Raw genomic sequence first — 13,750 nt, 5'->3', positions numbered from 1 at the left:
GTGAGTGTGTTGAGCCGCAGCAGAGGAATCCAAACGGAGCAGAAAGGATTTCACTGGGGAGGAGTTTAATGGGACACACAGAGACAGAGCTGCAGTGGAATCTGACACCGTGTCACCACTTCCTGTGAGACCGAGTCCTACTGACCCAAACACCCAGCCTTCCTCGAATGGTAGCAACCCAGAATAACGGCAAAGCTACAGGAGATTCAATTTGGGCTCTTCAGAATTTAGTACGTTGCAAATTAAAGTCGGGACAAGTGTTGATTGGATTTAAATCAGGAATTTAAAGTAAGTAAAGAACAGATGAGAAAAAGTCACAACTGGGTTTCTTTTGACCATATGATTGTGCAGTTTGACATTTCAGAAATGAATTTGTTTATTGGAAACGCCCCAATTTCAAACGTTTCGTTGTTAGGGTGTGTATTTTTTTGGGTGTATGTGTGTTGCCATATCAAAATTCGAAATTGGTTTGTTTCACAAAAGTGCAGTGAAAGTATTTTTTTTCGCAACACACGAGTCACATGACCAACAACTGGCAGAAACCACAAAGACGACGACAGGAAGTAGTAGGAGGATGACGGAGCAGCATGTTTATTAATGACTTATCGCGTGAAGGAACTTATCAGGATAGGAACATGTCGATGGTTCTTGGATTGCAGAGAACTCGAAGGGAACCATTATGGAACCGTGGAGAACCGTCTGCTGTGGCTAATAAAATTACTTCAAGAACAGATCGGGTTGAAACCAAACAAAACATTTTTGTAAAAAGTGTCGCTATGTTGGGACAGTGTAGTATGAGACAGATAACCTGTGAAAAAAAGTCACTGCTCTCTTCTTCACTACAGCTGGTTCCCCACAGGAGCCTGTCATGAATGCTAAGGCTAGTTAGCATGGATACCGATGAGGGCGGATAATGTTTTCCTGGAATGTTGAGTTTTTTATTTGCCTTTAGAACATTTAACAGCATATACACTATTATGACTAACAGCGCTAAGCCCCTCCTCCTTCCTCTGATTGGTTGTTCTTGAGGAGGCAGAGGAGCTCAGGTTTTTTCACAAATTATAAATGTCACCATGTTGTTACAACATGCTGACAGTTCCAACAAATATGCAAAAATCCTATTCTTTAATAAAAGTGTGTGTGTTACACAGAATCCTAATAACATCCACTCATAAAAGCAGAACTCAAACAAGGTTCTTTTAGAGTTTTATTGCACAGAGGAATCTTTTCCACATTTCATTTTACAGGCAGCTTCTCAAAACAGATCAACACTTAGAGTGATGAAATCATTTGTTCATGATTAGATTAGTGTTCCACAGATTAACCACATGGGAAACATAATAAATACAAACACAGAGCCGAGCGGACAGAAACAAACGACACAAATAGCTTAGAGCTGGGTTAAATCCAGGGAATGTGTGCAAAGCTGGAAGATAAACTGTTTTCCTCCTGCTGCTGTCTGGTCAGCAGACACTGTGGAGTTAGAAACTTAATAACCTGTAGAAGAGCAGTGTTAGTGAATATGAAAGATTTCAGCATGGACCAGAGTACCAGCTGGGTTCCCTGTGGGACGATCTTTGTAGCTTACATCTGATATAATAAAGCAGCAAAATATGGAAAAAAAATCTGACTTTTAAAGCATCAAAGAGTCTTGAAATAGAGACGCACCAATCAGAGATTATTGGTTGATTCCCATTTTATAATTTTTGTAAAATTCAGACCTGCTGATATTTTAGCCAGTATCTCCAGATCTATAATCAACAGCTCTTCCTGCTATTAATCGTTTGCTGTTAGTTTTTTGGGAGCAGATGTGATGTCATTGGTTTACTGCAATGCAAACATCATGGGGCAAAGAAATAGTCCTCTACATTCTCTGTGAGGGGAAGCCATACTGGATAAAGCCAGAACCAACATATTTAGACAAAAAAAATTGAGTAGTAGATCTGTGGCAAAAAATTTTTAAAAATCACTAAAATCTCAGAAACTTACTAGAAAAGCAAGTAAATTTCTGAGTTTGAAAAGTTAAATATTTGCTTCCAAGAACGCTGAAATTTCTGAGTTTGAAAACTTCCCATTTTTCACATTTTCTAGAATATTTTGGAGATTAATGTAAAAATCTCTGAATTTTTTGCCAGAAATGTACCCCTCTTTCCCTCCCATCTCCAACAGCCCTAAGGCGACGCTGTAGGATTCTGCCTGTAGCGAGGATTCTCCTTTTTTTTCCCTAAACAGGAGCTGCATCTTTCCGGTACAGAGAGAATGCTCGGCTACATCATCAGTTAGCATGATGAACGCTGTCAGCATTACGAGCTCTCTAAACATCTGTAACATTTAACGAGGTCCAATTCTAAAAATAAAAGCTGAAAACATTTTTTGTGGCAGTACTTCCGGATCTGCTGAATCTGAATTCAGGCTGATAGAGAGTCTACCAGGATCAGACAATCTGCTGTGGTCAGCTGAAACCAGCACTCTAAGGCAGGGGTGTCCAAACTGCAGCCCGGGGTCCATTTGTGGTCATTGGACGGATTTTGTGCGGTCACCAACTGACCCTTCCAGCACCCGTCCAGCACAGCTGGGTGATTCAGATGGAGACTTTTAATTTGTCATCAGTGAAAAATAATAATTTTCTTACAGTGAAAAATGTTCAGTACAAGAGAGTGTTGGCTGTTTTGTTTTTTTTAATCGGAAGAATTAAAGAGACCTTTACTGAAAGGCCAACTTTGTTTTTTTAATCTAATTTATTAATCTTGGCTACATATGGCCAGTGTTTAGAGAGAAAGGGACTCAAATCTGGAGAATAAATCTGTTCAATTGAGCCTGAACAGATTTAAACAATAAATGCTTTTTCTTTTAACACGGCAAACATGAAAACTCCCTTTTAGGTTTTGGATCTACAATGAATAACATCTCTTTCCTATCAAAATAAATACATAATAAAATCAGACAACTTTATTAGCTTGATTTAAGTGTGTTTTTTTTTCTTTCCATAAAGTTTGGACACCCTCGCTCCAACGACGCTGAAAAAAATATTATCTATCCCTTTAAATGGGCCGTGTTCACTGACTGGAAAACATTTTAACTGGTCAGTCACTGGTCATTATTATTAGCAAGCTAATAATAATAATAATAATGATAGAAACAGGCTAAGGGTCACCAGATTTCAGCGTTTGTGTAACTTGTAGACATTAGAAGGAGCCTGGCCCGTTGAGCCTCTGAGGAACAGTGAGCTGAGTAAATCTCAGAGAACAACTGTGTTGTTGGAGGGAGGAAAACAGAAACTAGCAAAAACGTAGAGAGATCAGAGGAAATGTGGGGTTTTCAGGACAAACCTGAAAACACTTTGATGCTCAGTCCTTCCATCCTGAGTGCAAACATTAGTGCTCCACATGATGAAAGAATTTAAATAATAAACACATTCATTCGTTCATTGAGAGGTTCAAGTTTGTATCATGAGTTGCCATACACACCCCCACACACACATATGAGAGAAATAAAAGTCAGTTGGCCTAACTCAATTCTGATCTATAATATTGATATCTGGTGGTGTGTGGCTGCTTTCAGCTCGTGGCGGAACACTTTGACAGACTGCATGATGAATACATAGAAAAATAAAAGCTTTCCAGCGTTTCCCTTACACTTGATTGGTTAGTTTGGTTTGTGGAGGACGGGCTGGATCAGAACGGCCTGTAGTTCCAGAAGCTGGAGAAGACGGAGATCTGGAGGGGAGAGAGGATCCGGTTAGCGACTGGGTCAGAACCGGCAGAGACACACACCGATCCAGAACACACACCGGCCCATTAGTGACCTCCAGAAATGCTGCTTCAGGGATGAGGTTCTTCAGTCAGGTCGTCACTATTTTGGGTTAATTTTAAATGCTTTTTAAATGCTAATGTTGCTGTTTGATTCAAACAGTTAAAATCAGAGAAGAGTTCAAAGTTCCTCATTCTAGGACCTAACAAGGATCAGTTTATATGAAACCTGACAGTTTGTTTCATTTTTATCCAGACTGTATCAAGCTCCGAATGTGAGAAATGAAGAAAAGTATGAATTCAACTGGAAACAGCAATCTAAAGGTGTCTTCAGACCTGATTGTCCGGTAGACTCAGTTCAACATTTGTTCCATTCCAGCTGCTGTGGTTCTCAAACCAACCAAACCCTTTGAGAAACCTGTTCCCCTCCCCGCCTCTGGGGGCGCTGCACCAAGAACCACAGACAGAAACGACACAAAAACCTCTGAAGAAGACGCTGACCACAACTTCCTTCTTCATGAAATGCAAACGGAAATGGGAGTGGTATGAGATTTTAGCATTTGGAGGATTTCTCTTTTACGTTTGGCAAAAGAGCATGAGTCATTTCCCCCGCTAGAGCTAGACTAGCGTCCTTGTTTTGGTTGTAATTACCCAGAATGCCCTGCACTGTAGCCTGCTTCCTGCGTTTGGAGCCGTCTCCGGGCCGCTTGCCGTTCACATATGCATTGGAAACGTATCAGAGTTCACTTCAACTGAACTGAGACCGAGGTTTGATTATTCATTCACAGCTTCCCAAGAGAAGCGGACTTTCTAGACAAACGAATTGGAGTCGGATTAACGCGGACTGAACAGAGATGGTGTGAACGCACCCAAAGACATATCAGTACTGATTTAGTGTTTGCTGTTGCTTTTTGGTAATACAGGCAGAAGAGGCTGTGGATTTGATATAGAGGAGTGTTAACCATTAAATGTGATGTCATTCCTCCACAGACTTTTCTACCACAGTGATATCATTATCGATTATCATTGCCGTTCTGCAGAGTTTGGGGCAGGAACAGAGATATTGGTCTTCATGATTCTGCTTTGGTCTGGATCTATGACACTTCACTCAGAACCTGGACCCCACTGCTCACCACACACTGACCCATTAAACATGCAGTGGAATAAACTCTTGAGTTTCCATCTAAAAATTAAAGGAGCAAGAAAACAAACACAGCCTTGTAAGAAATGCCTCTGCTTCAGGCTGAGGCCCTGGTGATGCCGGCCCACCTTGTCCTTGAGTTGCTGACAGAGCTGCAGGGAGATGGTGAAGAACACCAGCGTGTCGCTGAGCCACGGCACCACACACTCCACCTTGTGAACGTGGCTCACCTCGAAGCGGTTGTTGTTGAGCTCGCTGTGGAAGACAGTGTTAATGAAACACACAACCTACAGCAGCTGACATCCTGGGTTAGCGTCGTTTATTCTCTTCACTCAGGACTGAGTCTCAGTCTAATTCATTTTCCTGAGAACTCAGCTGGAGCTGTTCATCCAACAGCTGCTCAGAGAGCCACATGACCTTAAACACCTCAAAAAAATAAAAAAAATCAGGTTCTCAGTCCAACGCTTCTAAGAATGGCTTTAAATGGCATAATGGACAGGCGTTGTCATGACGATATGCAGGAGGCAGAGGGTCAGAAAGAGCAGGAGCTTCTTAAAGAGACAGAGGCCCAATTTCAAGGCTTTATATTGCAAAATCTAATTTCTTATAAGTCATATTTGATTTAAGCAGCAGAATAACAACAACTCAATGTGGCATAATTACTTAATTGTGCTATAAAATGGCTCTATGTTCCTAGAAAATGTATAATACTGCCCTTTATTCTCTTACTGATTTGAGCTCGGCAAGCTGCTGTTTGTAGCTCAGGTCTGACTTAAAGCTGAACTCTCCTGCTTTGGTTTTCAATTTGTGGCCAAGGTGATAACACTGTAGCCTGCCTAGCTTACTAAGGTTTCTTTCCTATTGCTCAATGAATAAAAACAGTGACCAGCTCAGACCGAACGGACCGTATCTGGAAATCAAACTTACAACATCGCTCCTGGATTGTGCAACACAGAGCTTCCTGTTGGCTTGAAGTTCTAGGGAAGACAGGAGAGAAAGCAGTGAGACAGCAGCCGGGTGAGCAGCAATGAGGTCCACTGCAGGGTCACAGGGTCTGACCTTGGTGGTGTTGGGAGGCAGCACGTGTAGCTGGTAGACGGTCAGACACAGCTTGCTTAAATTGATGTAAAAGTTCACCATCACGTCGCCAGGCATAGGGGGAGTGAACATTTTCTGGAGTTCAAATGACAGAAAATGGTGTGAGGCAACAGGAAGCCGCAGGAATGACGGCGTCACACACCCTAGACGGGTACACACACTCACTACAACCAGAACCTGCAGTGTTTTCTATTGGGATCTGATGAGACGGGGCGACATGCAGTAACGCAAAATTATGACAAAGGAAAATGGTCGATGAGAATAAAAATACGAAAAATAGCAAAGAGTTGGTTCTATTGGCTAACTAATTTCCTTTGGTTCTGTACACAAGGCGTAATGTCTCCTTGTTCACTCTGTTCTTGTTCCAGTTGTTTTTTTCCCCATATATGTCCTCACAATTGGAAACATTAAAGTGGAGGAATTTTGAAATAGTTCACAGAAGTGTGACCTTGAGTTTATGTACATCAAGCTTTGGTCGTCTACTCAATGTAAAAAAAAAAAGTAATAAAAGAAAAGGAAAAAAATATCTGGAAACCGTTTGAGTGGATTTATTTTCAGCTCTTCTCAGTAAACACTTTATGGAACCAATCCAACTGAATTTGCTCTCTCAATCTTCCCTTCAACTCAACCTGTAGACCTCCATGTCCTGGTAGGTCAGCTGGTCTGTCCTCTCTATGTCCAGATGAGGTGACTCTGCTTTAAACTTCTCCACAGCTTCCTCCCTGACTCGCCTGCCTTGTCCTCCATGTTGCTGGTTGTTCTCTAATGTTCTGTCACAGGTGTTCTGCAACTAAAATTTAAGACTTTTTTTTTAAACCTTTTTGACACCATTATGAATGGAATTTAAGACCTGTATATCCAAAGTAGTGCACGGACACTGTCCAGCCAACTGGACAATACATTTGCTCGTAGATGCAAAAAAAAACCTGGCTAACTAGCTGAGGTATATTAGCGGTGAGTCAAAATGCAACGAAGATGTCTGCATGCGAGTTAAACTTTTGCCTGATTGAAAAGTCCCACAGGAAAAAAAAAATAGAAATGACATAAAATATGCAAGACTAAACAGTATACAGATAGACAAAATTTAAGACTTTATTAACTTTTTTAAATGATTTAAGATCAGCTGTTCTGGGCAGAACCAGAACACTCAGATTAAATCCCACTCAGCTGGATTCTGTTCACTGATTAGATCACTACTGAACTAAACTGCTCCGACTGGATTTACTGCTTTCACAGCTGTGCACGAAATTTTGTGGGTCCATCACATAAGATCCCAATAAAACAAATACAATGAGCCGCTCTGCTTGAAATGTGAAAAGTTTCAAGGCACACGTGTACTTTTGCGAGGTTTTGGTTAGATTCTTAAAAACGCCGGCCGTACCATCAGACCGCTGGTGGCCAGTTCTGGAAGAGTCAATGATGCCGGGGTGGTGAGGCGGTTTCGTGCTCGCGTCAGCTGCAGCATCACGGCGTCCATGAGCTGCAGAGTGAACAGAGCCGTCCGGTCGTTATGACTACCGCCGTCGGCCACGTCCGGCTGTGCGCCGAGGTGTGGCTGAGCTCAGAGAAACTGACCTTGTTGACCTCGGCGCCCGTCTTGAACTGGTAGGTGTTGTCGCGGCTGCTCAGCAGCAGCAGAGCCTGGTTCACGTGGTTCCTGGCGTCCTGGATCTGAGGGACCATGGAGAACCGAGCAGTCAGACTTTACCCACGTCCATCTCAACCTCCAGCTGGTCTTGTCATCATGCTACATGCTCAAGGTACATTTTCACTTCACAGTTTCTTATCTTCACTGCAAAAACACCAACTCTTACCAAGTGTTTTTTATGTAGTTTTTTTTATGTAGTTTCTAGTCCAAAATATGTTAGTAAACTTGAAATAAGACAGCGATAACTTAAAAGTAACTTTGCAACAAGATACAGGAGCTTGGGATTTGTAAAAAAAGGAGGGAGGCGAGGGGGGCAAATGTTACCATTTAGCATCACACATGCTTTCATCTTGCAGGTTCGACTTTCAAGAGACGTCATGAAACCGGAAGTTAAATTAGAATGGGGCTTAGGGGATTGGTCAAAATTCTACGGCATTGCAGTGATTGGACAGAAAAAGAGAAAACACAGATAAGTTTCAGGTGATTGGTCAGATTTGCGGAGGAGTTGCGATGACTGGTGAACACAGCGAGTAGGCGGAAAAAAATTGTAAATGCTGAGTGAATTTGCATCAATGGCTACAACTGCAACTTCCTGGAAGGACTGGTTAACCATCAATGACTTGTCATGGTGTGTATTTTTAAAGTGAGATTTCCCCCAGTGAATACATTTAATTAAACTCCGGATTATTTTATACTTTTTAGTGTGATAAAAAGCCTCAAGGAAACTTTAATTGCTGTAGACAGACAATTGTAGTTTATCGCTGTGTTTATAGAATTGAAATAGTAAAATAATAACACAGTTATGTTGTTAAAATTGTTTCCAAGTGCATGACTCTGTGAAACAACTAACATCTTGTTGAAGGAAATGATCTTTGCTGCCTTTCTGTCAGCTGAATGTGTTGAAGTGACGGGCAGCAGCGGTACCTGCTGCAGCTTCCACTGTTTGTCCTCCCTGAACTGAAAGTGCAGGACCTGGCTGCTCTTGGCGACCTTCAGGTTTATGTCCTGCAGAGCAAAGGTCAACATTAAGAAATGTCATTCAGCTTCAATCAGCGTTTCAGGAAGCAAACGCTGTTTACTCACCGCCTGAGTCAGAGCCTCTCCCTGCAGAGTCAGCACTCCCTTCACCTGATCCATGCTGCAAACACACAGGCAAGAGGTCAGCCTTTCACAAGCGTCACCATGACGACACGTAGAGCAATGCAAACTGGGAAGCTCCAGAAACAAGTCGACTTCCAACATATCCAGTGCAGAACAGCATCCACACATTTTGACCTATTTTTGTCCCATTAAAACCATTAAATCCAGTATGTGTTACAGTGGTCAAGGCGACAGACCAACACAAAGTAGCACAGGATTGTAGAGTTGAAGAAAAATAATACAGCGTTTTAAAGCATTTTTACAAATGTACGTCTTAAAAGTGAGACATCCATTTGCATTCATTCCTCTTTACTCCTCGGATTAGGGCTGGAAAGATTGATCAGATTGATTGATTATTGAAATAATCGTCAACTAATTTAGTAATCAATTAATTGTTTACTGGCGCATACAGACTACACACTCAGAGAGGCAATTAAGACAATACTGCACAAAAATATATATACAGTTTGCATTTAGGATATAAATCTGTTCCACCCAGAACTCTTCAAGCAACAGTTTTGGCCTCACTTCATTCAAATTCTGGAAATAAATCTCCTATTAAGCACCTTTTTCTGTCTAATTATTAATCTATTAATCCAAAAATTAATCAACCGATCAACCCAATACACTGTATTGATGTTAAGTCAAGCAGAAAGGACTGAGCTTTTCACATGTTGACATCAGAAGAAATTGTTTTAAACTTCAGCTTCATCCTTTGATCAAGCGTGTTCACTAAAGGAAGCCAATAAAATGGGTTTTTTTTCTAATTTAGAAAAGGAATTTCATTATACAATTAAATATTTTAGGTATTTTTAATATTGCATAATTTATTGCATTAAATAAATTGAAGTGGTTAAATGAATGTGTCCATTTTCTAAATCTAATTAATAATTGATTACTTAGATCATTTTTAGCTGCAGCTCTACCCAAGGCTTTTGTTAGAGAAAATTAGTGAGCAAGCAATGAAAAGTTCAAATGTATGAGCACTAAAACAACTTAAAGGCACATTTCAGAGAAATAAAGAAAGAAGACAACAGGGGCTGAAAAGACATATTCACGGTCAAAGTTGAATTATTTTAGAACCTTGGTTGCTTCAGATTGGCTGAATCTTCGTGTCATAAACAGACAAAACTAGCTCAGTTTAAGTAAGTGACTTATTATATGAGGTAAGGCAGACAGCCACTTCATCACACAGAAAGCCACTGTTATCTAACAAACATTGTCTGCTTACTGTAAACTACAGCTGACCCAGTGGAAGGCCGTGTAACAGTAGACCAGCTGAACGGTTCAAAACAAACAGTGGGGCTTTTAAAGCTTACGTTGAGCTGCCCAGGATGAAGTTCTCCTGCTTGAGCTGACTCTCCAGGCCCGGAGTGGGCAGGGAGAAACGTCTGGACGCCTCCTGTTAACAAGAACCAACAAACAACTGAGTCAACAGACCAACTGGATGACTCTGTCCTAGAGGTGGGGCTCCAACAGCCAGCCATGATGGGTACCACAGGCAGGTGAATTCAAGTGAGGTAGAAAATAACATTTTTGCCACTGAAAATCAAATAAATATAGTTCCCAAGATAAATAATAAGAATTCATCTTAAAATTTTAGTCTCTTAGACTTTTAGAGCCTTATGTGGTCAAACCCCAACCCATCTCCTTGACCTTCTACATACTCTTGCAGTCCAATTTCTTCCAGTCAGAGTCTGTTAATGGTTCCATGAACACATTTTGAGACAAGAGAGCATTTATCTTTAGAGTGGTAACCCCTAGACTGTGCAATGTGTTGCCACCACGAACCGTCTTGATTCTGTGAATACAGCTGATAACATGCATTCAGAGTAGAGTTTAACTATTTTTATATTGTGTGATGTTAATCTTATCTTTTGAGTTCTTTTACACTTTTTTGCATTGTAAAGGCCTTTTTGATATTTGACCAGTAAAAGTTGCTGTATAAATAAATGTTTACTTACAGATCAATCTTTCTGCCTAAAGCCTGTGATCTTCCTCATCCTTGACCAAACATCGATTATATTGTTCTGCAGGAGTTTGTTCTCCAGCCCCTTCCTGTACACATCCTTACTGTGTCTAACCAAGTGGTTCCCAAAGATTTTCTGGGCCCCCCTATGGATTACAATAAAATCCCACCCACCCCCCCCAAAAAAAATAAAAAATCTGGGCACACATCGCTCAACCTGACATAAACCTAAACAAGTATTTTGCTTTCAAACTCCACTGAAGTTTATTTCACACTTCAGGTTGCAACAAAACACACTACAAACCATCTTTACAGTGAAACACTTATTGTGTTAATTGTTTTGGGTTTTTTTCATTCATCCATACCGCTTCCTGCGCACCCCTGCAATGGCACAGCCCCACACTTTGGGAACCACAGGTCTAAGTTGCTTCAGTGTACTCCTCATTAATTCCCTCCTTGTCTTCCTCACTAAAGGCTATGTTTCCTTGTTTAGAAGTTCCTTCATGTCACCGGTGACATCGAGCTTATTATTGGGGAAGCGTCGAGCTAGCGTTGTCCACACAGAAGCGTATATCGTCATTCCCACACTCACTCATAGCACTGATGTCCTCTCTGTGGCTGGCACAGCGCATCCCAATCTGTTGCCTCAAAATTCGACAGTCTTAAGGATTCTTCGGCTTCCTGTGATCATCTTCTCCAAGTTCTTTTTATTTTAAAAACACATTACTTCTGAACAAGGGGCTATTATGTTAGTATTCTTCCTAACAAATATATTAATATTTACCCATCCTAAATATTATAGACCAAAAGTTTCCATATAATCCTTTATAATAAAAAGATTTCATTCCTCTTTCAAGCACTAAAAGAGAACTAAAATATGCTTGGAGTTGAAATGGTTAAATAATGGAGGTCTTTGTTAATCTTATTGATATTTTCTCGGTTTCTTGATAAGTTCCTGAAACTGTTTTATTGCTTGGCACTGAGCTCAACTCCTACCTTGAGGATCTCCTGAAGCTGCTTCAGGACAGCATGCACTTCTTCTTTCAGCAGCCAGTTAAACTCCTCCTCCTGCAGAGAAGAGAAACACAATTAACCCCTAGAACATTAATACAAGCACCTGGAAGCTACTTACAGATTGGAAAAGTACTGATACCTAGACATTTATTTTTCCTTTTTTCACATTTTGTCATATTTCAACTGCAAACCTCAATGTGTTTTATCAGATTTTCATTTAGGTTTTAAAACAAATTCCCAAGCCTTGCATATCACACATAGCTCTGTTCAATTCATCATCTATACACTTTGATATATGTATAGATGAATCTTTTTCCTAGAAGGAATCACTGCTAAGTCTGAGCTATTATATATATATATATATATATATATATATATATATATATATATATATATATATATATATATGTATGTATATACGTATATATACATGTATATATATATAAGTCTGTTCCACTTGATAGCTTAGCTCTTTCTATTCACTGTTTTTTTTCGATAAAACAATTAATTAGATAGCAAAAAATGTGAATTAGAAATAAAAAAACAACAATTTGAACTGTGAGAAGCTAGAACTATGGCACTTGAGTCTTGAATGGAACATATTTACAGACAAAGAAGTTTTATACATCTTATATGCAACATATTTTTGCACAGCTTTGGCTTAATTGTTGCTCTAGTATGTTGTTCTTTCAGCAAATGGCCTTTTTCGAGTCTGCATTTTCCAATTCACAATTAGGCGATAAAGTTAATAACTATCTCAAAAATCAATTCATCACTTGCTTTCGATGATTCCTTTCAGCCCAGCAGTGAGGCAAGATGTGGAACAGTTCCGTTGGTGGGAATAGTTTTACAAGAGACTGTGGACCCAAAGAGACAAACGGGTTCTTCCTTTCAGTGTTTTGCTTTAAGCTGAGGTTAAATTAATACATTGAGCAATGATTTAATAAACACCAGACATCTTAGCTATGCATTGGTGTATTTTGGATCCATTGGTCTCAGTTACTGGCCTCCATGTTCAGTGATGCTCTCTGCTGTCACACCGGGCCTTCGGTCCAACAGCGGTGACAGCGCGAGCTCCTGCTACCCTCGCGCCTCACCGACATTTAGGATGGTCTCGCGCTGCTGCGACCAGGAACTGAACAGTAAAATGTCCCGAAAGCGACATGCTATCGGCTGGGTAAGGATCAGACAGCTAACTGTGTGTTTCAGCAGGTAGTCGCTGTGTGTCTCCCGGTCGGAGGAGCTTACCAGCACGGCTCTTTCCACCTGACTGGCCGCGGACATCTTCGGCAGCTCGGACAGGGACCTCTGCGGATGCAGCATTTTCCTGCGGCCAAAGTACAAACCCTGGTTGAGGAGTTTAGCAAGACAGTCTTTTCTCTGGGATCACTGCTTTTTTTCCCTTTTTTTTTTTTGCAGTCCACTAGCTGAGCGGAGGATGTGTTGCGTTCCAAACTGTCGAAAATGATATTGCCGATGACAGGCAAAATTAATCTTCTTACAATAAACATAAAAATAAGCCCTCTGTGACCGACAGTAACCACTCCGCATTAACTATTAACTGGCTTTCATCAAAATTCTACATACGTGTAACTTTAAAGACAATTGAAAGCTGGACGTTTGAGGGATCTGTTGTGCGTGTGCAGGTAATCGTTTTTTCTCTGTCCTATTTGTCTTAGAAATATGAGAATTTTGGTATTTAAGTTGTCTGTAAACACTCTTCTCGAGCTGAAAGAGTTTAAAAGTTCATGTCGCCCCCCCCAAAAATCCCAAAAGACAAAAATGTTAGTCTTTACGAGACGCAGTGAACGCAACATTCCCCTGGTCACACACTTGCTATTAAGATGTCCCCACCCACTAAGCCTTATATGGTAAGCCCCGCCCACTCGCACACAACCAAACCCCAGCATGCAAAGTTCAGTTGACTCGTTATCAGCGGTCAGCAGAGGATCGATGGAGTAAATAAACTGAGTCCCAGTTTGAAGCTATTT

At 40.8% G+C, this 13,750-nt stretch overlaps 1 protein-coding gene across 2 annotated transcripts; it reads right to left on the bottom strand.

Annotated features, from left to right (window-relative positions):
• Positions 1–1,193: 1,193 nt before the first annotated feature.
• rogdi (rogdi atypical leucine zipper) lies at positions 1,194–13,219 on the bottom strand. 2 transcript variants are annotated; one of them, XR_004342460.1, is made up of 12 exons: positions 13,008–13,219; positions 11,742–11,813; positions 10,096–10,178; positions 8,720–8,774; positions 8,561–8,641; positions 7,564–7,659; positions 7,370–7,468; positions 5,950–6,063; positions 5,818–5,867; positions 5,019–5,145; positions 2,464–3,716; positions 1,194–2,402 (listed from the first exon to the last, which is right to left on the bottom strand). XR_004342460.1 is itself a non-coding variant. In XM_032588119.1 (11 exons), the coding sequence occupies exons 1-11, from the start codon at positions 13,080–13,082 to the stop codon at positions 3,675–3,677; spliced, it is 894 nt and encodes a 297-aa protein (XP_032444010.1). In that variant the 5' UTR covers positions 13,083–13,219; the 3' UTR covers positions 1,194–3,674. The 2 variants fall into 2 exon arrangements, 1 of the variants encoding a protein (XP_032444010.1); XM_032588119.1 differs by having other exon boundaries at positions 1,194–3,716.
• Between the last annotated feature and the right edge of the window lie 531 nt (positions 13,220–13,750).

This window comes from Xiphophorus hellerii, chromosome 16 (genome assembly GCF_003331165.1).
Source record: "Xiphophorus hellerii strain 12219 chromosome 16, Xiphophorus_hellerii-4.1, whole genome shotgun sequence".
Taxonomy (NCBI): Eukaryota; Metazoa; Chordata; class Actinopteri; order Cyprinodontiformes; family Poeciliidae; genus Xiphophorus; species Xiphophorus hellerii.
Note: the sequence above shows the minus strand (reverse complement) of the source record. Positions and strands in the feature narration are given on the sequence as shown.